A 23,832-nucleotide genomic window follows, 5' to 3' on the forward strand; every position below is an offset into this window, starting at 1 on the left:
CTTGTAGTTGTAATTTAGTGTAAGGAAGAGGCACATATTATACATGAATATTTTAATACAGTTTCCATATGACAGCTGGTTCAGTGGCTGCTCATGAACCTCAGACTTGGAAGGCCTCTACCCAACACTTCTTTAAATATAAGCTTTATATGCAACCTTCAGTAAGTTTCTAGCCTCCTATCTTTAAAATGAAAACAAGGAATATTTCAGTGCTAAGAGGCAATGTGAAGATAAAGATTTTACAGAAAGGTACTTTTATAACTTAAAATATTGAATTATGTCAGTCAGCTTTGCCAGAGATGACATCAAATTGTGTACTTAAATAGAGTAGGGAAAAAAAAATTTTAAAATTATGCAGTTTTAAACTCCCTCAAATCTTCCCTTTTTTGCCATCCTGTTTTGCCCTCATTATCTATCTCGAAGACTGATTAGCTTTGTTAAAGATGCACCTGCCTTCTCAGTTTGACTTGTGAGTATTTGGAGATGGACTGCAATAAAAAACCTGATTGTTACTTCTGAATTAGCATTTGAACCTGCTGAGACCATAGGCATGTGTCAACATTTGCTTCCCATTCTTGTTTATGTGCTGTTCAAGATTACTGAAAACCACACCACCCTTCCTTTGGTTTACAGTAGTTCCACTCTATTTTCAGAGCAAACTCGTGTTCTCGATCTGGAAGCAGCACCCCTCACCATCTGTTTGCAAGACTGAAGATTCTCCATTGTCCTCGTATCTTTAGAGGTTAAGAAAAAATCTCTGATACTTTAAAGAGAATCTGAGCAGTCCAGATTTAAATGCAAAAAACTACTGCCATGACAACTAAGGAATTCTTGCTGGCATAAAGTACTTCAAAGAGTGTCCTGGAAGAGAAGGGCAAAAGTGCGAAAAGGAATCAAAGAGATTTCATGAGTGAGACGAAAATGGTTTCCAGATGTAAGATCAAATCCAGGTTGTTGTGTCAATGGATCAGTACATAGGTCACCAGGTACCAAAACCAGAGGTCAGTGGAAGCACTGGAGGCTGTTATACCCCTGTCGGTGTCTAAATTCACAAGTAAGCAGAATATTATGAAAAGGTAGGGGAAAGAAAATAATGCAGTCCCACTCCCTCTGCACTAAAAAAATCTTTCCCATGTAGGCCTTATCCAGCTACCTCAGCTTTAGTGTCTGGAGCAGCAGCTGATGTTAAGCAGTTTCTCTCTATTCACTTTTGCCGTGTTCACTAGGTGGTTTCTTCTAGCCTGAAAATAAGACAAAAGACTTGTAATTTCAAAACTGCCTTAACAATTAGCTTATGTTCCCTCTCCACCTAAAAATGCCATCCAAACCCACAACACCCAGAAGGCCTACACTGTCCCGATGGAAGATGGAGAACCAACTACAGACACACAGGACCTCGTATCTTCCTACAGATACCCCATACTATTGAAAAAACCCTAGTGTACATCCCCCATTTATAGTTTTATTTTAAAGAACAAACAAAAAGCGTAATTTCTTAAAAGGCATAGAATTTGATCTGATCCAGTTCAAACTGGATCCTAGAGGCTTTCATTGCAGTTGAATGAATTACAGTCTTTTGAAATGCAAAAAGACTATTGCTGACCTATTTAAAATGAACATAAACAAATAACTAAAAACCCTCTCCATGACAAATTCATTCTGCTTTCTTATTTTTACTACAAAGACAGACAGCCATACAGCTTAAAATCACAACCAAGTATAAATTTTGCCTGTTCTCGTGAGGCCAACTGAAATAAAAGCATTTGCTTGCTGAGCTTCATTGACTGAGAAACATCTTGATTGGGTACATTTGAAAATGTTGTTTATCTGAACTGTTTCATGAGATTAATCTGCATATTTAAATTTATCAGTGTTTCACAAGTAATAAGATTTCCAAGTGACTTACTGCAGGACATACAACTTGCCAGAGCCCTGAGTAATTTAAGCTGGTACCTGAGTCAGTAAATGCCAGCTACAGCACAGCACACTGCCTCAGTGTCTGTCCATGGCAGCAAGCCAGTCTTGCAGATCCCCTTCCAAAATCCAGGTTAGATTCTGTCTTTTAGCAGGGTGTTTCTCAGCAGTTTATATTTTCACTGTCACCGACATGTCAGTAAGACTGCATATCTTTGCAGCTCTGATTAATTCTGCCGTGACACTTTGAAATGCCAAGTATAAACCTTAACTCAGGTTCAGAAATGTTAATCAGTTTTGAAATACCCGTAGATTGCATATATATCAAGGCCCTTAAACATTTAGGGATGTCTGCCAGGACCCAGGTGGCATTAGCAGTCTTGTTTCTTTCTAGGTGAAGGTCCACTAAGTCAGCTGTCCATCAGTATTGATCAAGAAATACATCATCTTGAAACAAAAGGACACAGTCTTACATCAGAGTCTTCTAACATATAAAATATGAAGATATAACACTTCTAAGATTTACATTTACTTTCATTCTCAAATAGCCTTTTGAGTATTTACTCTTTCAGCACTGACACTGGCCACATTGGTAAAAAAATTTCTGTAAATAACCCTGTGTATCAGGTATCTGCATAATTAGATAATCATAATAATAATATGAGTGTTGTAACCTCTACCATTACACTAGGTATCAAATTTAAAGGAATCTCCAGACTCCAGGATATAAACCATCATTAATTATGTGAAAGAGGAAGAAACTTCCCCCTGAGCAATTTTATTGCTGAGCAGACTGCTCTATTAGGCCTGCTACTTACAGAGGAGGATTTTGTTCTGGAAACACCAAGTAAAGACCCTGAACTTCTTGCCATCATCTAAGACAAAGAATAATCTGTATTCTTACAGTGGGGAAAAAAGCTCACAGAAACTATGACTTATGCCTTCATCCATAAACCAATGTGCTCAGACAATCTGGAAAAAACGAGCAAGATTGCAGTTATCTGCCAGAGGTCTATGCACTGAAAATGTGCTTTGGAAAGATGTTTTCCATCCTCAGAAGAAAGGGTTAGGCCACCGTTCCAGCAAGATCCAAGCCAGGGCAGATTTCAGTGACATCAGGACAATTGCACTGGCTGAGTACCTGCCTTGCTTTTCACAAGTGGCACCTGGAGCAAAAAGCTCCTGCAGCAGCCACTGCCCCCCAGAGACATGGAAAAATAGGGAGACATGGCCAGGAAGACATCCTCGCTTTTTTGGCACGACTAAGCCTCTTCCTTCCCAATAAATTCATAGAATTCATAGAATTGGCTGGGTTGGAAGGGACCTCAGAGATCACCAAGTCCAACCCTGGATCCACTACCGCTGCAGTTCCCAGCCCATGGCACTGAGTGCCACATCCAGTCTCCTTTTAAATATCTCCAGGGATGGAGAATCCACTACTTCCCTGGGCAGCCCATTCCAATGCTTGATCACCCTCTCCGTAAAGAAATTCTTCTTAATGTCCAACCTAAACCTCCCCTGGCACAACTTGAGACCGTGCCCTCTTGTCTTACTGAGAGTTGCCTGGGAAAAGAGACCAACCCCCACCTGGCTACCTCCTCCTTTCAGGGAGTTGTAGAGAGTGATGAGGTCTCCTCTGAGCCTCCTCTTCTCCAGGCTGAACACCCCCAGCTCCCTCAGCCTCTCCTCATAGGATCTGTGCTCGAGTCCCTTCACCAGCCTGGTTGCCCTCCTTTGGACCTGCTCCAGGACCTCGATATCCTTCCTAAACTGAGGGGCCCAGAACTGGACACAGGACTCGAGGTGTGGCCTCACCAGCACTGAGTACAGGGGCAGAATCACTTCCTTGGACCTACTGGCCACGCTGACACCACTGCCCAAGGTGTAAATTACAACTAGCCTATTCACCAAGATTGTTACATGTGTGTATGCATAGGGCTGGCCAGTCTCATCCCACGGGAATCCTCCAAGGAAGAAGGGCTCCTTGAGGAAAATCCTCAGTGGGTCCTGTCCCACCAAAAGCTCCAAAACACAAAGGTCCCTCCTCAGAAGGAGGTGGGGAGCTGTCTGGAACTTCCAGCTTTCCTGAGGTGTCTCAGGTCCTGCTCAAGGTTGTGTGCATTTGGAAGCATTTTGCCTAAGAAGGGAAGAGGAAGTCAAGAGGCAGCATTAGTTAAACAGAAAGGACTTCAACTACATTCTAAAGGGCATTAGGGAAAGTTCCAGCCACCAGAAGTCTCGTTCTGAACATGATTTGCAGTCTCCCAAGCCCGGCTGTTCTTGGCTTGCAGTGAAGCAGGCACAGGTCTGTCAGTCTCTGAGCTACCCTTGAATGCAGACCTCAGTTTTAAGAACTTTTTAAGCTTCATTTTCAATTCATTTTTAATAAGGTAGTTCTTAAAATTTTACTGAGAAACCATAACACATTATTTTTGAATGTTCTAATTACCCCAGCAGACTGAAAAAAAGGGCCAGCATTTCAGAAGGGCTGGCACTCTGCAAATAAAATCCTTTTAGAGTGCACCTCAAAACCACTTATACTTACACAAAACCAATTATACTTGCACAAATCTGCCCAGCATCTGCCTTAGACACAGACTTGAGAAAAAGCTGCTCTGCACTGGGGATGAGGTAGCAGTGATGCCAGATCCATGCTGCGTGGTTCATTCCCTTGCTCCACCTACCAGAGACTGAGTATCAGATATTAAAAGGAAAACAACCACATTTGCTCTCTGCACCCCTGTATGGATACACACATACACGTTTCCCTAACAAACCAGATTTCTTATCTGGTTTTGAAAAGAAAACTCAGCAGGACTTGCTAAGCAGCCCAGGTTGCAGAAGGCTTGTCTTGCAACTTTGGGTTGTCAATCCAGCAGCAGGCCACCAGCTCTGCTTTTAAAATAAACCTCTGATTAGCATGAAGGGAATGAAATTTGCCTCTTACAGCAAGTTCTTTTACTGCACTTTTGATAGTCTTCAATGATACCACCAGAGAAGGAAGGGAAGCAGCTCCTCTTTGTTATCATCACCTGCAAGAAACCCCACAAACACTTGCAAGATGAGCTGGCTTCCCATACATTAGGTTTCTACATGGATTTGCTATGGTTTCTGAATCATCTTCCCGACCTGCTCTGCCAAATTATCATGGTACAAGCACTACACAAAAAAAGCACAATTGCTTGAAATTACACTAGACTCAAATGTTGATAAAACGGTGTCACAGAGGGAATGAAAACTAACTGCTGTGAAATTTAATGAAACCCACTGTGTGCCAAGGGCACAGGCAGCCAAATTGAATTTAAAAAGGTGCCAAGCAGAGAAGCTTGTAATCAGACTAGCCACTATGTTAGATGAGATAAGCAGAATGACTTTTCTCTATCACAAGATCAAAATAGACTGCAATTCTCATGCATGAGATGAAAAGTTACAGTATTTATTCTCCCAGCTTCCTGTGTTCTTAGCACCGGATCTCCAGCTTACTGGTCTGAAATGGAATTTGCCATCTCCAGCGGAAGGCTCGTCCCAACCCTTGCAGGTCACCGACCTCCTTCCTGACACAGTTTTTATTGCAAATTGTTATGGAAAAGAGGGACAATCTAAACAGAGTTGTGAGTGGCTCAGCAAAAAATACCTTCAGCCACAGTGTCCCCTTCCCCAGACTGGAGAATGAACTGAAGTCAATGGAAAGAAAAGGAAATTAGAGATAAGGCTAACATAGGAGAAGAAGGAAACAACAAACTTACTTCCAAAAATAGCTCAGTGCCTACAACAGTTTTCGAAGCATCACCCCACTTTAGCCTGTTAAAAATCATTTTAATCCTTAATTATTAGAACAGTATTAGTTGGAAACAGTGCTAAGAAAGCCTGATTTTGCAGAAACAACTGTGCTCACATTCATTTATAAGAGGAGACACCCAAACTCTGGTAGGGCAATAAAGGCATGCAGCCCATCTTCTCTGTTGGAAATAGTTCTGGCTATAATAACTATTTCAGTTTCTTGAGGGGTTATGAGTAGTTTGGGGGACAGATGGGAAGGGCACATTGCTATTTGCCTTAGCCCAGGGCCCTGCAGAGAGGCTCAGGGTCTTCATCTTTGCTTTGTTGATGGGTTTCATCATCACAAACTGAACAAGTTTGCAGTCTGGACCAAAAGGCTGGATTCTGTTGTCTGTCTGCCTGTGACCCTGGAATGATTTCCAGAAAGAAAGTTTCTAGTAAGAGAGATTTCCAGTACTGAACAAGGCTTTGCAGAGCTGGCCATTAAGTTTCTTGTAAAATGACATTTGTAAAAATGCCCTGACTTCTGTAACAACCTCTTGATTTTGCAGAATGTGCCTGCAATGCTTTGGGGGTTTGTGTTGGCTGTAAAATCCCAGTATTTAGTGCCATTCATCATGTTTTTACTACCGTAGCAGAAAAAGGACTTGAAAATTAACAGAGTACCTTGAAATCTGAACTATGATACAACACAGGAGTCTTAAGTTTTGTATTTTTCCTGCATGTAACCCATACAACATCTGACAGACCCCCTGGGAGTCAGCAGCAGCAGAGGAGGTGAATGTCTGCAGGTCCAGCAAATGGAGCCTTACAGAGGGGTGAAGCTCTTCTCCCCTCACAGTCCCCTCCTCTGCCTCCTTCCTTCCCCTGCAGCACCCTGCTCTCCTTGGCCACCTTTGCCTGCTGTAACCCCAGCCCCTGACTGCTCCCACCTCTGCTCACACCTTTCTGAGGATGCAGTTAAAAGAGCTCTTAGAGGGGAGCAGGTCATCTGAAAAGGAAACTACCCTGAAAGTAAAACATATGTCATTTGTTACTAAGCCAACATTTAAAGGCTTCCTTTTACCTGCTCCTCTACAAAGTGCACAACAAATCAGTCAGCACCATTCTTACTTTATTAGAAATGCAGTAAATTCAAAGCACCCTCAATTTCCCATTCTGACTGTTTCACTTAGGAGGTCTTTAGAGAGACAGCTGCCTCTGCCTCTTCCCCCAGAAGGGTGGGTTTCTAGAATTTCCTACATTGTGACAACCCCAAAAAAAGCAATACTGCACAACTGAGGCTGTTTGTCCAAATTTGCCATGCAGATGTACTAATCTCATGACATTTAAAGCTCGTAGTCATGCAGCACCACCTGAGCTGAGTCAGAGGAAAGTTGGAAACGAAGCACAGAGAAATTTCCTCTCCCACATATGCTCACAAATGTCCCTCAGCATCACACTACTCCAGTTTCTACAGATTCCCAAAACTAAGCATTTTTTGGAATGTCCTGGTAACTGGCATTCAGCTGTATTGTACCTGACCTGAACTACTGGTGATGCTCTGAGTATCAAGTTAATTCTGTTTTCAAAAAAGATTAGTTTAAAAAATGTGTTTATAAATAGGCTTTCAGTTAGCTGCAGACTCAGAGGAAAGGCTGAACTTGTGTGAAGAGTTCAGGCAGCACACTCCTCAGACGCCTTAAGAGTATTTCTTACAATCAGCCATGTTCGCAGGTTTCATATCCTTTCACAGGGCACTGTATTTCAGAGGCAGCTTTTGTTATTCCAGATTGATCATTCATGGCTTTATCTCAAATCCTTTCTCCTCAATGCAAGAGACAAACTCTGTATCCCTTCGCATAAATTAGAAAACTTTCTTCTCAAATCAACAATGCCACTTTGTATTACAAAGGAATCTTTACTGGGAGACAATGCAAGACAACTGAGATGTCAGATCACAAAGGAAAGAGTCAAATCTTTACATTACTACAGAAATGATACTGTGTTTATCAGAATTCTGCATTTTCTGCTTCATTCTCTCTGGAGCCTTTTGGGCTATGTTACCAGATAATATTAATGATGATTTGTAACAGGTAATTGTTTAGACTTTCTTTCATTAACATTGTCTTTATATTCCTAGAAACTACTGCCAAGCTTATTTAAAAGTCTGTCGGCCCAGTAAAGAATGGTACCTGCAAATCAATTAAAAATAATCAGTTCTTATGGACGACTGGGGTTTATCAGGCTTACGCAGGAAGATGTGGTACAGCAACCCTCTCAAGGAACAATTTTCCTCTAAAACACTGGTCTTGCTGCAATGAATATTCCACACCTGGACAATTAGGTAGGATCTAGCATCCCATGAAGGTCTCTACACTGTTGTCACACAGCAGCAACCTCCTTCAAATCCCACTAGGCTCAATGAGCAGCAACAGCACTGAGCTACAGATCCTGCCCTCCCCTGGGTCCCGTGGAGGAATATTGCTGTTGATTTCAGCACATCAGGCTCAAAGAACAAACGAGTTCAGGGAGGGGGTTGGAAAGTCTGCCTCTGTTCTCAGATGTACCAGTGACATCAGGGGACTGACAGTGGAACAAACAATGTAAATGAGATATAATCAAGCTTAGTGATTCGGCCTTATCACCAGCATTGTCAGGGTGCATTGACCATGCCCAATTTTTCAAGCCTGAGTAGATACAGGACAGCTACTAGGAGGGATCTGTCAACTGCAATATTGCCCCTCTGACCTGTGATGTCTTGTGGTGGCAGGACAAAGGGGAGGATGGGAAGGATGTCCTTCTTGGTCCCCTGTGACTTAACAGCCATCTCCCTCTGGTACAAATGCCACTCAGGACCTTGCACTTGGGCAACAGAAAAAGCTGAACATCACTGAAGTGCTGAACATCACTGAAGTCAGAGATGCTCCAAAAAGCTAAAGGAAAGCATTGAGTCAACGTGATGGCCACCACAAGGCAAGAAGCTTAAGGGGGGAATTTTGGTTGTACTAATGCATCCCATGTTTGTTAATTACATCATGCTCCCTCCTACTCTCAATGCATGGAAACAATACATTGGTTGCCCTCAAGCTCTATGCTTGACTTCATCAAAATAATGAGATCTAAAACTGTGATACTGTACTTTATAAAGCCAAAGTTAAAGAGCTTAAAAGGTAAAATTGTGCATTGGAAAAGGATGGGAGCAAGGAGAAGAAAATCCAGGCTGAATACAGTGCAAAAAATCCAAGTGGAATGTTGCGTAGGCTCCGTTTCCTTAACACAGAGAAATGACAAAAAAGCCCCACACTACATAGATATTTAACCAGACTGGACAAAACTCTGGAAAAATATGTCATTAGGAACAATCCTTTCCTGTCTGTAGGGCATATGACCTCATCTGCATTGGAAAATACAGAAACATTTTGATGCCTAAATGAAATTCCCAGCAATATTCAAATATCTCATGGAACTCAGGAAGCACAATCTAGATCTTTCAATACAGAAACAAAATTGCTAACTCTAGCCCAGATTCTGCTCCAATCAACACAAATGCAAAGGATCTGAAGTGAAGTTACTCTGAATTTACTTTGACTCTACACCAGCAAAATAGATTATTTGCTCCCCTGCCTCATGTTTTCTGAAGTTTCATTAGGTTATGCAAGCAAAGCTTTTTGAAATGAAAAGCATCACAGAAGTGCTGAGCATCATTGTTCCTTTCTAATAAAAGAGAGGGGAAAAAAGCAAGAAGCCTGAACTTCAATTTACAGATAAATAAAACAGCACTCCAGGACTTCCTTAGATCAAAAATTCTGTTCTTCATGCAAAATTCTGCTTAAACCCAACACAGCTGCAGCAGTATTCAGAACATCACTTTTATATTCAACATCAATAGGAAAACAAAGAGAAATAAAGTGATTCTTTCCAATACTTTAGCAGCATCTTTTTTCTTTTTTTTTTCCCCTAATACATCAGTATTTCAATTTTAAACATGCTTCCAAGACACCTAAAATCTAACTTGCAGAATTTGCTCCAGGCTGCAATTCCACATGGTCCCCCCCCTACACCCTCATATTTAGCCATATTTTGTATTAGTTGTAAATATATTTGGAAAAAAAAAATGTGCGTTTTGAAGCACAGCTCAGTATAAACAAGCTAAGTCACTTGGGCAGCTCTTCAAGAAGAAACTCTGCCTTGGAACCACACCCATTTTAGGCTCATGTCAGAATCAAATACTCTTACCCCTGGGATAGAAATATTGTTGTAATTTTGTAGTAAGTATCATTGGCTTTAAAGGACACACATAAAATATGCAGTCTAAATAAGGGTCCTGCTTTTTTTTTTTTTTTTTTTTTTTGGCTGGCACCAGAAAGAAAAAAACTAAGACATCTAAATATGAAGGCTACTATCAGCTACTCTCAGCATCATTTGTCTTCTTTGAGTTGCATCTCTGCTACTCCAATAGCATTACAACCCTCTGCTTGCCCTGTGATGCTCGTGACCTTGCTGGCAGGGATGGCCTCCTCTGAGCTACTGATTCTGCACTTTATGATCAGTAATGTTTATTACTGGCTCTTCTTTTCTAACCTGCTCTGTTAGAATTGTTGGTGTTAGCTTAAGTAGCAAATCTTTGCTACCTCAGGTCTCCTTGGGGAACAACCACACAAAAAGCTGTGCTGTGAGGTCTGTCAGGGCAGGGCTGCAGTGAGGACTCTGTGAGCAAGATGAAGGCAGTCATGGGAAACAGGATCCTCTCTTAAAAATATCCAGAGTCTAAGCCTGTACCTTTTTTTACCTGTTGTTCATAAGTACCTGCTAACTCTGATTCCCCTCCAGTCAAATTTGATGGCCTAACTGTATAGGATTTAAGCAATATAGGTTACACCTGATTAAGAGGGGAGGAATCTAAGTAATGTAATTTATGAACTGAAAGTGACAGAGGACACATATTGCATGAGTTCAGCCTCAGTCCTGAATTTGTCATATATTTTAACTCCTGTCTGATTCCAGCAGGGAGCTGTAATAGCTAATCTTCAGCAAAACAAATACTACAAAATCTGTTAAAGGTAGCAGCATTGTCTAAATCCCCTTGTTCTGAACATCTTCCCAAACAGTAACACTTCCCTGCCCAACTCATCTGGACTCAAATCCAAGTGTTTGGTTCTGTGTTGTACCATAATATGCAAAGCAACCTTGTTGTGCTGGGAAGTACACAGCAAACGTTGGCACTAGAAGTCACAGGATGCAGTTTAGCAAGTCAAAGTCAAACTGAAAAGGAATGAAGCTGCAAAACTATACACTGCATTTAATCTTTTGGAGGATGCCTGTAGAAAATTGGAGAAATAACTGGCATGAAACAGAGCAGCTGTGAAACTATACACAGCTTTTTCTGGTAAAGAAAGTGTAACACAGCAGATCTTAAATGGATCAAAAGCAACCTAACAGTTGGATCTTTAGCAAAAAAAAATTATAATGATCCTCAAGAAAATGTAATTTTACAACAATATATTAATGGTACTACTTTTTTAATATTTGCATTAATGATCTGGAAGAAAAGCAGTCAGTGTAATTCACCACTAGAACAACTTACGAAGACACTGCTTTTCTCAAAGTTAATTAAATTCAGACTAAAAGTTGGTTTTTTCCTCAGACATATTCTCCTGTTCAAACCAAAATTATAGGAAGGCTGTCCTATGACCCATGCTGCAGCAGACCTCAGACTAAATAGTCACAGTATTCTCTGCTGACCTTATTATTGCTGAAAATATGAGCCTATGACATGACACACAATCACTCACTAGTAGCACTTAGCACTGCCATGCTCCTTATTTGCTCTTCCACTCCTACCTCCTGGTGATGTATCAGTTGCTTTCATATGCCCCTCTTTCAGTGTCTTTCTATGTCCAAATACATACTGTATTAATACCTAATTAATACTGTATTAATACCTAGCATGCAGCTTATCTTTGTCTAGGGTGAGGATCGCCCTGCCACGTGTCTGCGTGAGCACAGCAAAACTGTTGAAGCTTTGCATCTGACAAGAGGAAAGAGAGAGGAAGATGTGGCAAAACAGCCCGAACTTAAAGGCTATTTTTGCATTATTTTATGCCTGGGTTTTTTTTTCAGGTACAAATTCTAGGAGGAATTGGGAAGAATGTATATAGATGGGGGAAATGGATGAAACAGGCTTGGGAGAACTGTTAAGAGTCTGGGATAACTGTTTCCTTCCTCCAAGTCTTTTGATCATCTCAGAACTTCCCTTTCCCCAGCAAAGCTCTTTGCAGTTACGTTTTCTCCCTATAGGCAGAAGAGGATCCTGACTTTAGTCTTCCAGGCAGAAAGAAGAGTTTCACTTCAGTTGTCAGACAAAATAATGGTTGCTGGTCACTGCCTACAGTTCACAGGAGTCTCTAGTCCCTGTTGTCAACTGGAACTACTCTTACCAGAGCCCCTAATGACTTTTTCTTGAATCAGGACTGTTCCTGAGGTTCAGTGACTCCACCTCTCCCAAGAGCTCCTCTGACTTTTTTAATTGTTGCCCCAAGCACTTTATCTAAGGGACAGCTTCTCTACACAGTCCCACAGTGCTGTGACTTTAGTGCTCTTTCCCTCTGCCACCTACACTTTAGATCTTTATTGTCTCACCTGAAAAGTGACATTCAGACATTAATATGCTACCAACTTGCAGATCTCCTTTGTACCTGTCTCCCTTTTGGATCTCAAAGGCTTTCTCTAAAATTTCCTCACAGACACAGAGCCTTCACCCCACACTCAGTGTTCCCATCTTGATGGAGTCTCCACATTCTTTGGCCCTCTATACCCAGGAAACTCTTGTGCTAAGCAGCCCAAAAGTGATGGAAACTATTAAGGCCACTATTGGCATAGGACAAGAGATAAAGGACTTTGCAGCAATTTTGTGTGGTAATGACAGCTTTTTCCAGAAAGTTACTTCTTTTCTTTTTCTTTTCTTTTTTTTTTTTTATTTTCCTGAGGCAAATTCAGAAGTTGTTAGGATCTGTGCTGCCTTTTCCTCAAATAATCAAATGCTCCCCAACTGAAGAATGCTCCAGATTTCCTAACAACCAATAGAGGGACCATAGTTACAAGAGTTTTATCAGCCCATGAAATACAAAGGAAAGAAGACAGAGAAATAAGGAGAGAAAGAGAAGGCACTGCTGAATATTTCAGGTCTTTACTGAAGGGAGAAAAAAAACCTTGTGCATTTACTGAGTGCAATCAATGAGCAGTCAACTCTAAAGATGGAAGTACTACATGGATACCCTGTTATCATGGAAAAAGCTCACTTCTCACATGCCACTGAGAATCAAGACCAAAGTCTCAGGTTCACAGAGGTGTTTAAGTCAGCAAGTTTCATCCTGTGTTCCCTTGGTCTCATGCATATCTAAGCTTGGCTTATCTGTCCTACACACCCAGAGGGACTTAGTGTAGATTTCATCTCTAAGTCCCACACACTGACCATTTTAATGGAAAGCTTCACTTTGCCAGAATAACATCCTTTAAAATGACCATCACTGCAATACTTGTCTTTTCATCCACTGTCTCTCATAAAACCAGCTAATCTTTCAATTCATTATATTCTTAAAATTATTGCTATGTTCTTAAGATCATTGCTCTACATTCAGAGACTGAAACTGCTCACCAAATTAGTATGTCATATCTGAGCTACTTACCTGCAAATTTCTAGTCTCCCCATTTAAGTGGAATTGACTTACCATGGCACAATGGAAAGAAAATCAATAATTGCAGGCTGCAATTTCCCATGGATTTGTTAAACTTCACTTCCTGCTATCATGCCCTCAGTAGGTACAGTTAATGATGCATCCTTGCAATCTGTTCTAACTACATTATAAATGCCTCAGTCCTCCAAACATCCAAAGGAAACCAGCAGGAAGCACTGCACTTACTGTCATCAGTGAAGATTGTATCCATCTACCTAACTGTGCCCTCAAGAGGTTACAGACAGCATAACTTTCACCTCTCTTGTCACTTCTTAGGAGCAACCCAACAGAAATGTCCGTGACACATGTGCTGAGACACTGCAGCAGAGGTTTGCTGGCTGTGGACTGCTGACCACTGACAGCCACTGCAGACATGGCTGGCCTTGGGGTCTTCACTGCTTCTTGTCACCCATTATCCAAGTGCCTCAGAAAAGGCTAAAAATAGCATTGTTTTCCATGTAAGCAATTGCTGTAGTGGCTACAGAGCTGCCATGTGATCATGCATGGGAAAGGAAGCGGTTCCCCTAATTGCAAATGAGAGAAAAATTCCATGAGGCAACCTTCCTCCTAGGAAGGGAAGCTTGGCGTGTATCATCCCAGAGCCATCTTAAAATACATGTCGCTTTGCAGCCAGGATTATCTGAAATAGCAAATACAGACTAAGTATGGAAGATCAACCTGTACCTAAAGTCTTTCTGACTCTGCATGTATCTGCAGTTTCTTGTGGGTTCTGCCATTCAATTTTTATGAGAAAGCAGATTTATGGTATAAGCACTCATGAATAATTCACTCCCCTGGGCTGCCACATAAAACTTGGGGAAATCCCAGCTGTAGAAATCTGGCACAGTGCAGCTAGTGCAAGCTGCACTACTTTTATACAGGTGTTATTCCACTGACCTACTTGGAGTTCCTCTTCTTTTGCACTGCTAGAAGAGCAGGATCAGGCTGTTTGCTTGCCATCTCTGGTAAGCAAACCTCTCTGCCATCTCTTCACAGCAATAAATATGTTTCCACTGCTGGAGTAAGGTAGTTTTAGTAACCTTAGTGCTTTCGTTCACCATCTCACACACTCTTGGGCATCCCATAATATTCAATTTAATTCCTCATCAAGTGTATGTTTTTAAATCATGTTGAGAAAATTACTTGGATTCTAGATTAATGGACCACGAACTAAAGTCACAAACTAGCTACACTGAGCATGTATTACTGCTGTTTTTTAACTTTCAAAGAAGTACAGCTAATCCCAACACTCATCCTTCACCACTGGAAGAAGACCCACGGCAGGGTATGGCTGCAGGTGACTCAGACTAAAAAGAAGTGAAACTGCCTGACCACCTCCATGCCCTGACACAGAGAATGCATTAATAGCATCATTCAGTGGGCCACTTATTGCCCCAGGCTTTTTCTTCATACAAAGATAGGAGGGTAATTTTTCTCTAATTAAAAATAAAATAAAAAAAATATATACATTTGTTTGGTTAGATCTCCAAGTGGAGGCCAATTAAAATGACAGTCACTGTACTGACACTGAGACATACTTAAACCACACATTGCAGTATGTAACTAAACCTATAACTGTATTATAAGGAACAAAGAGCTGGCGTCCCCGGTTAATAAATAAATTGAACAGCTTGTGGCTATCTTTACATAAAACAAACTGATAATTATAGTGCCTAAGTTAGACATCTGAATAAATGCAGTCATGTAATTTAAACAATTAAGCTATACTGATTTATAGCCACTAAGGATTTGATTAAGGATATAAGGACCTGATCTTTACCCTAATACCTCCCTTCACTCCATCCAAATTACTGGCTTTCACCACCTGGCCTCTCCCTCCTGTCCCCACAGCTGGGTTTTAAGCAGGTTCAGAAATGACAGATTTTCACTTTGTGCATTTCTTACTCAATTCCAGCAGTGCTCAGTGAAATGAGAGACAACCATAAAAGCCAGTAGAGGGGAAAATTAGACGTGCTGTGTAACTAATTTCTGAACTGTAAGCAAAGTTGCTGGCAATTTTCGTTTCGTATCACAAGTTCACATTTCTTTGACTTGTCACCTATTGAAGACAAGCACTGCCTGCTCACACCCTTCCTGGCAGGATGGGATGCTGCTTGCCCAGCTGGGACAAGCTCTAGGGATGGCCAGAGTGTGGTCTGAAAGGAAACCCATACTTCTTCCCACAGAAGTCACCATCCCACCTGGGAGAAGGGTGCACACCTTCATCCCAAACCATTGCCATGGGGGAGCCAGGTTCCTACTGCATCCCGTGGCTGGTTGCCCACTGGTGGAGCTGCTGTTTGCTGAGGTGGCCATGGCCAGACCCAGGCACAGTGGGCCCAGCTCTGTGGGCAGTCAGGGAAGCTTGGCCACGAGAAAGGAAGGGGCCAAATGCAAATTAAAACCAGATGAGACAAGCCAGCAGTTGGAAAGAGGAGTGGTGGCTAAAACACAAGCCTGTGATGGCTTGAAGTGAAAACAGCCAGACCAGGGAGGCTTGCAGATTGCCACCAAACCGAAAACCCCCTCCACCCCCTGGCTGCCTGGAGGGAACTGTGTAATGGAGCAGGTTTCAAGAAGCCACAGCTCCCAGCAGAGTTAACTCTCCAGCAGCTGCTGCGCGTTCAAATTGTCAGCCAGATTAAACACAGGAATGCCTGTGGGTCGCCAAAGCTGTGGGAAGGGTGAAGCGAAGGGGCCGGGTTGCTCTAAGGTGCAGAAAGTACTCCAAAAGCTGGAGGCAGGGCTCCCTGTGGCCAGGAGAGAGCTGCACTGGCATCGCCTGGCACGGGGCCTTTTCCTTGCCTTGGCTGCCTGTCCCAAGCTGGATGCTAGCATGGGGTTTGTCTTGTGCTTCCTTAGGGCTGCAGACCTGGGATGTATCCAGACTGTTTCTGTTTGGAGGGAAGAGAGGTGGGGACCCCGCTGCAGCCCACTCCTCTGGTGTGAGCCAGGGTGCCACGGGGCACCCGAAATGCTGGCACCTGCACTGCCCTGGCACCCAGAGCTTGGAGAAACGCGTTCCCTGAGGGGGACAGGCACGCGGGCACTTGTACCAGGCAAAAGTGAGTGCCACTGAGCTGCATGACACCGATGACAAGAGAGTGATGATTTACTGGGAAAACTGCTCTATAAAAAACACACTTGAGGATCCTGTTTATTGTCTCGTACCCTTCAAATACTGCACAGTTACAAATACTCCATACAATTACAACCTAAAAAAAAAGGAGGGAAGGTAATCCTCCCACACGCTGTCTACCCCATAGACTCAACAAACCCACGGCCCATCAGCAGGCAGCATGGGTCAGACATCCCGCAAGGCTCCTCCTGGGAGATGGTGGCTACCTCCAGCCAGCAATAAACAATCCCCATTTCAAACTTGGGCTGCAGACTTCTTGCCAGATCCACACGGCTGCAGAGAGCAGAGGTGGAAGGAGCTGTGCTGGGGCTAGAAAGGAGAAAGAAGAGAGGTTTCTCCCACATAATACAGTCCCTCCTCTGCAAAACTACTATGCTCCATGGGGCTCTGCAGCTCCCAGGCTTCTCCAAGTCCCTCTATCCCAGCTGAGCTCCGTTGGAAACTACAGTCCACAAAACTGCAGTGAAGATGCTGGCCCACAAAAGTCAACTTTCCGTGTGGTTCCCAAAGGTTGTGCAACAACCAAGCAGGAACTAAGTACAAGAGAGTGACCACAGGCGGCTGCATCTTTGGGCCACATTCAGGCTCCCAGACAACCAGCTCAACTGAGGGAGCCAAGTGGTCTCCCTCACTAGGAGAAATTTGATTTATCCCCCCTCCTGCTTCCAAAGCACCAGAGGTGTCTACACACACGTAAGCCGACAGCACGGATGTCCCCATCCCCACCCCACATGAGCACTTACCCCCCAGGAACTGGATGCCTCCTGCCACCCTGCCCACGGTCCTGGAAATGAGCTCGGACACACAGCAGCCCATGAGTGCTGTCAGGGCCACCAAGAGGAGCAGCCCGCAGCCCAGGCCTGTCACCACCGTGCAGATCCTCCACTCGGCACTGGGGATGGCCTGGAAGGAGGCATAGCGGCCACACTGCTCCACCATCACGGTCGTCTGGCGGCTCTCATCCCGCACCGGGTAGGAACACCTCCGGAAAGTGCCAAAGGAAACCGACTTCTCCAGCTGAGAGCCCAAGAGCCAGTAGGGCATGAAGAAACCCACACAGGAGGTGGCAGCACAGAGGAAGGAGAGAAAGGCCCAGACCACACCGGTGCAGGTGAGGCTGGAGGCCATTTCTGTATCTGCTCCAAGATCCCTCGCAATGTGGAGACAGAAAAGCAGCTGTGTGTTTTAGAGGATTCTATGGATAATCCAGAGTCTCTCAGCCTTGACAAATCCTCGCACTGGAAGAAGCACGGATCCTAACAGCCAGGAGAATGTTTCCTCCCATCATGAAGACAAAGGTCCCTAATTATATAAAAACACACATACACACACACCAAAAAAAAAAAAAAAAGAAGAAAAGTTCAGTAATACTGACATAAGAAAAAATATCTATCTGCCAACGTGTTTTTCCTTCCTACGGGACTTTTCAGTAACGCATTTAACTTTTCTGTCCCGTCCTTGTTATCAGCTGCTAGAACTGCTGTCAGTGATACCAGCAGCTGGGAAGGGCAGAGGGAGGCAGCCTGGCCAGCACAGGCTGCTCTGCACATCCTAGAACGCTCTGCAGCCACCTTCAGGGACTCCCTGTGTACTTTCCTATTCACATTTCTCTACCATAATGTCTTGATTCAGCTCATACTAATAGAGAAAAAAAAAGGCAAGATCTCATTCATCCTTACCTAATGGAGCCTTCTTTGTGCAACATCAAGGGAATTCACCTATACATGGTCCTGAAGCTTCAACTGCAAAGCTACTCACGGTGCCTAAAGCTTTTTAAGATCAGACCCCTGTGGCAGAAGTAATCCTCCTTACCACACTCCCCAAAGAAGTGCTATGAGGTGGTTTCTATGTCTATTTAACTCCTTTAAGTTATTGGCATCCCTGTGCAAAAGCAGCCCTTTATCACTATATTTCCAGAAGTACCAGAAGCCCCCAACTCCAAGTGGGCCCCTGGTAGGCAAAGACTTTTCTGTATCTTTTGGATTTACTCTCAAGCAACTGCTAGCAGCACATGATTAAAAAACAGGGGTCTCTCTTAATATTCCTGCTCACACTCATCCCAGCTCCTTCTCTTCTCCATCTTTCAGATCAAACCCAGGAGCTTTAACCCTTCTGCATCCTTCCTGGACAACTCCGTGCTCAGTACCAGTATAACCAAGTGCTTTTGAGTGTCATAGAAACCTACACACTGCTTCCCAGAGGCTGGGGGTGTATTATGGTCATTTCTCACAGTTGCTTCCAAATTAATTCTGATAGCTATTTACAGGGGCTGCTTTTTTTTTTTTTTTTTTTTTTTTTTGGCTTTCTTTATTTTTTTTTTTTTTTTGGCTTTTTTTTTTTTTGTAAGCATGATTAGATTCCAATAAGTGAATTCAATTCATGTACAGGCAATAAGATTAATAATACTACTTCAGTACAAGGAAGGAATGTACAGAAAGAGCCTGAAAGTGAAATTAAGCATGTGCACTACTCAAAAGTTTTGTTTACTTTTAAAACACTAAGAAAATGAAGTGTCTTCTGTAGTGTTAAAAAGGCCTATGCTGCTTCTCAAGAATTACATATATATCTCCCCATAGCCTAACCACAGAAATGCTTTTCAACCTGCAGAACACCGAACCCCCGTGGACAAAAGTTGGGCGAGTGGCATAGGGTGCCTCCATCCCTCCAGAGGCATGTTCTGGAGAAGGATCTGCTTGTGTCTTGGCGTGGCACCAGATTTCTAAGGCAAAGTGGGTCACGGCACTTGGGGAAGATATTCGTGAACGAGGGGAGGAGGTACAGCTGGCAATGGGGGACAACACAAAGGTTTTTCCTGGAACAGGACCGCAAAATCCCACCGGCTCCGGCGGGGCAGCAGCTTTACCCCCGCGCCGGAGGCTGCCAGCCCACAGCCGAGGAGCTCTGTGGGGAGGCGGACTCGCCCTCCGGCCCCGAAACCCCGCTCCCTTCCCTCCGGGAGTAGGAGGGGGCGGCGGAGAGATCCGGCTCCCCCCTAGGGAAGGCGGCGGCCGGGAACCAAAACTCGCCGGGGTGATGAGAGGGGAAGGCTGCGGGACGAGAGGGCACAGTGCCCGCGGGGCCGGGAGTGTGGAAGGGGGGCAGGGTGTAAAGGGCAGGGGGCTCCGGGAGGAGAAAGCTAGGAAAGGAAGGGGGTCCGAGAGGGCAGGGGATCCGGGGAGCCAGGAAGACGGGGAGACAAGAGGGCCAAACGGGGAGAGGGAAGGGAGAGCGGTCCAGGGTGGCAGGGAGATCCGGGAAGGAAGGGGCCCCGGAGGGGAAGGATGCGGGAAGGCAGGGGAATGAGAGGACTGGGGATCCGCGAGGATGAGGGAGTCCGGAGGGTTCGGTAGAACGGGCAAGGGAGACAGCCGGGAAGAGTGTCGGAGCGGAGGAGGGGATCGGGGAGCAGAAGAGGGTCAGGGGGGTACAAGGGATGTGGCCATGCAGGGTGGGGAAGGAGGTTCTGAGGGCTCGGGGATCTGGAGTCACGCAGGGGACGCGGTGTACAGGGAGTGCGGGAGGGCAGGGGTCCGGGAGCAGAAGGGGGTGCAGAGTGTCCGGGAGGGGCAAGGGGATGCAGCATCGCAGGGAATGCGGGAGGACAGAAGTCCGGGAGGCGGGGGCCGGGGGGTGCTGGTATGGGGCTGGGCAGGGTGCCGGGGGAGCGAAGAGCTACTTACTGAGACGCCAGTGACGGGGGCTGCCCGCCGCGGCTGCCGGGAGCACATGGGCGCGGGGCTGGAGGGTGGGTGGTGGCCGCTCCAAGAGACTCTGCCCGCGGTCCCAACGCGGAGGCGACGCGGGAGCTCCGAGGCGGGCGGGACCGGGACCGAGACCCTCCCCAGCCCGGCCCGTCCTTCTCTTCCTCCGCACGTTCTTCTCTCCTTTGGTTTGATTCCTCTGGAAGGCAATGCACTCTACTGCCTCTCCTCCCCCTTCCCCCGCCACCGCCTCCCCGGGCGGGACCCGCCGCCGCCGACGGCGCAGTTGCGGGGCCGGGGGCGAGGGGCTGGGGAGCGGCGGCGGGGGAGGAACGGCGGGGGAGGGGGTGGCGGGGGGGGCGGTAGAGTGGGGAGACTCCTCCCCGAGCCCTCCCGGGGCAGGGCGTGGGGTCACGGCTCCCCGGAGCTCAGCGTCCCGGGTGCCCGAGCCAGCCCGGGGCGGAATCGGTCCGGGGGCGGCGGGGAGTTCTGCGGAGGAGGCGGGCTCCGCTCCGCCCGCCGCTGCTTCACGGGTGTTTGCGGGGTTCTTGGGGCGGCGGAGGGGAAAAAAGAGACGAAGAGGAGAGCAGAGAAGGGGAAAGAGTGTTAAGAGGGAAAGGGGGGAGGCTGCACCCCTTACATGAGGAAAGAGGAGCTAATCGCCTGATGGTGTGCTTGTGATAAGAAGCGTGTGTGTGTGTGTGTGTGTGTGTGTGTGTGTGTGTGTGTGTGTGTGTGTGTGTGTGTGTGTTTGTGTGTGTGTGTGTCTGTGTGTCTCTGCATGCGAGCTGCTGATCCAGCATTTTGATCGCAACAGTTCGGGAGCTTGTCTACTGCGAAAGTAAATGTGACCAGAGTAGCAAGCAGCTCATCCTGGCTGGGTTAGGTCAAGCAGAGACAGGAGCTCCAGCCCTTTCCCAGGGTGTCTTTAAGTGGGAAAGTTTTGGAGAGATTGCTTTGCCTTCTGAGGGCGAGGAGTGATGGTGCACGCAGAGCCTGTGGGAGAAAGAGAGGTTTCCTTTTCTTCTTTTTCCTTTCCACCCTGCAGCTTGAATAAATTCCATCAGACAGAAGACAATATTATACCAGGTTTAAATTGTGTCAGCACTAGACATGCAAAATCTCTCTGGTGATTTCTTTTACAGTCCTGGAACATGGCATGTGATTTAAGCACTGATCATTAAGGTTATTAATACTAAATGGAAGTGAGGTTTATTGCACTCGGTGTTTACACCATTTAATACTAACAACAGTCATGTTCAGGACTAAATTATGAAGCTATGTTATTGTTAGTTTGTATGGTTTCTTTTTTAATAACTTTCCATTTTTTCTCCATAATGCATAGGCTTTAAATCAGAACATTACTGAAAATTTGTATTTTCTCAAGGGGTAAAAAATGGTTTGGAAACTCTCTAGCAAGATTGAGGTTTCCACCCTAGCATTTCAAGCATATGCTTTAGTGAAAATTGTTTCAAATAAAAGAAGTAGGTTAAATACAGGCTGAGGGCTAGAATATATACAGTAATGTGCTTCACAAGGAAGACAATGAACGTCCAAAACAGTCACAGCCCCTTGACTATCTTTAGGCTACATCCACCTTGTAGACATCTATATTAGCAAATAACATGGATCAGTCTGATCCATTGGTGTTGAGGATCTGAACAAATTTCACATATTTCAGAGGGTATTTTGTTCAGATTCACCCCAGCCTGGGTGTAAGGCCCAAGGGCCTGATGAGCACTCACAACACATCAGATGCACTTCTGGCGCCCGTCTTCTGCTTTAGTGCCATCTGCATCCACTCTGCACACCACTGCTGAGTAAACTAAAATGTGGTAAGTGAGGATGATCTGGAGGTTCATTCCAAAAGCGTAGGCCTTGATCCACACCAAAAGATGAATGTGGATGTGCCCATAGGGTGTCTGACAGAAAGGGAGCTGGTGTGACTATCCCAAGGCTGAGAGCTGGAGCCTGCTCTGCAGCATGCCATTCTAGCACCCTCCCCTCAAATCACCTTTCTGCTGGTGCCAAGCCTCCACCCCTGAAAGTGCAACTCCACTTCTGTAAGGAGCTGTGCACTTCTTGATGCAGGCTCTCTTCATTTTACTGCTCTCATGCCTTCACTTGTCTCAGTCAGGTGTTTTATCACCTGCTCTTCATTTGTCCAACACCAGAAATGATGGTGATACTTGGCTAGCATTGTGACATTTGAACTCTTCTCTTGGTGTAAAGAAAAAGAATTGAGTCATTGTCATTAAACCTGAAATTGTCTAAAGACCCAGCCTTGTGTTCTTTCCTTAGCCAAGGGCCTCTGTTATAGTGAAACTGTAATAAATGTGTCTAAATTAGGCATGCGTTGGGGATTAGACATGGGTAGAAATTGCTTGGCATTAAAATGACTGTGGAAAGACTTCTGTTTCACACATGTAACCAGTTTCTCAGCTAAAACTGGCTTTGTACAACTAGGGAGAAGCAAACAAGGATGCTTTATTCATGCAATTTATCTCTTCCATGGTATATGCCAAGGTCCCCAACTCAGTGTTTGCTTTGCTAATGGCCTCTCTACAGCAGTTCATTTACTTCTCTTATATGGCCTTTATATTCACTCCCTGAGCTGCTGCCATTCTGCATTCCCTCATGGAATATGTACACTGAATTCTGCATCTCTCCTGAAGCATCTTATCTTGCCAACTGTCTCTGAATGCCCCCGCAAGCTGGCTGCACGACTTAGTCACTTGGAGGGAAATAGGCTTTATTTCACAATCCATTTTCTGTCAGAGAAGGAGTTCTGTTTTGATTAGAAACAAATTAAACACATTATGTGTGTAAGTTAATATCCAAATACTTCAATTTTTTCCTAATGTTTACAATTCAACATGCTTCAACTGTTGTCAACATTTGCTGCCCCTTTTAGGGAACATCGTGCTTAAAAGTGTTTTTACTGGGAAAGTTAGCCAAAATATTTCCATCCACATCTAGCCTGCCTGCCTGAAAGAAAAGAAAAGGAGTTGTTACATGGTGTTTCAGGATCCACCTTCCGTCTCTCTTGTAACCACAAAAGCAGAGAGCATTCCTCAGAGCAGAGTGATAAAAAAAAGTCCCAGTCCCCAGTGTCTTGTCTATACTGAAATAGCATCTGGTTTTAAAATTGGTTCTGACAGTTTTAAATTTAAGAGAATTTGCTCTTGTGAAAGCTTCAGAGTTTGCTGAGGGAACCTGAGCTGCAGATTCACTGCTGCTGGACCCACTGGAAGTCAGACTGGATCAAACACCCATAAATACGCTGTCAGAAAACTACCCTGGCAAGAAGATGGCAAAATATGCCTATAGATTTTGCCATTTCTCTTCTCCCTGATCCATTGCTAAGCTGCTGTTACAGCTGGGGCCCTACAGCCTCAATGGAGCTAATCGGCACAGCAGAATAAGAAGAGAAATTCCAGTCACTGTACCTAAATGAGCCCCAGCTAATATACACATCACAGGCTCGGCCACAAACTCTCTCATTACAATATATGCTGTAAGACAAATTCACTGTCATATAAAATGCCATAGAGGAGTACATATGTTTCTGGAACCCAAGGAA

The 23,832-nt window shown here is 44.7% G+C and overlaps 1 protein-coding gene across 1 annotated transcript in view; it reads right to left on the bottom strand.

Moving 5' to 3' along the window:
- LHFPL6 (LHFPL tetraspan subfamily member 6) overlaps nt 1-20,544 on the bottom strand; it is a 142,890-nt gene extending 122,346 nt beyond the window's left edge. Inside the window, exons 1-2 of the mRNA XM_071738257.1 lie at nt 20,229-20,544; nt 17,292-17,850 (exon numbers count right to left, since the gene is read on the bottom strand). Coding sequence (XP_071594358.1) covers nt 17,292-17,676 — 385 coding nt within the window. The 5' untranslated portion in view covers nt 17,677-17,850; nt 20,229-20,544. The remainder of the gene's footprint in view (nt 1-17,291; nt 17,851-20,228) is intronic.
- Between the last annotated feature and the right edge of the window lie 3,288 nt (nt 20,545-23,832).

The sequence above is a fragment of the Heliangelus exortis genome, chromosome 1, assembly GCF_036169615.1.
Source record: "Heliangelus exortis chromosome 1, bHelExo1.hap1, whole genome shotgun sequence".
Classification (NCBI taxonomy): Eukaryota; Metazoa; Chordata; class Aves; order Apodiformes; family Trochilidae; genus Heliangelus; species Heliangelus exortis.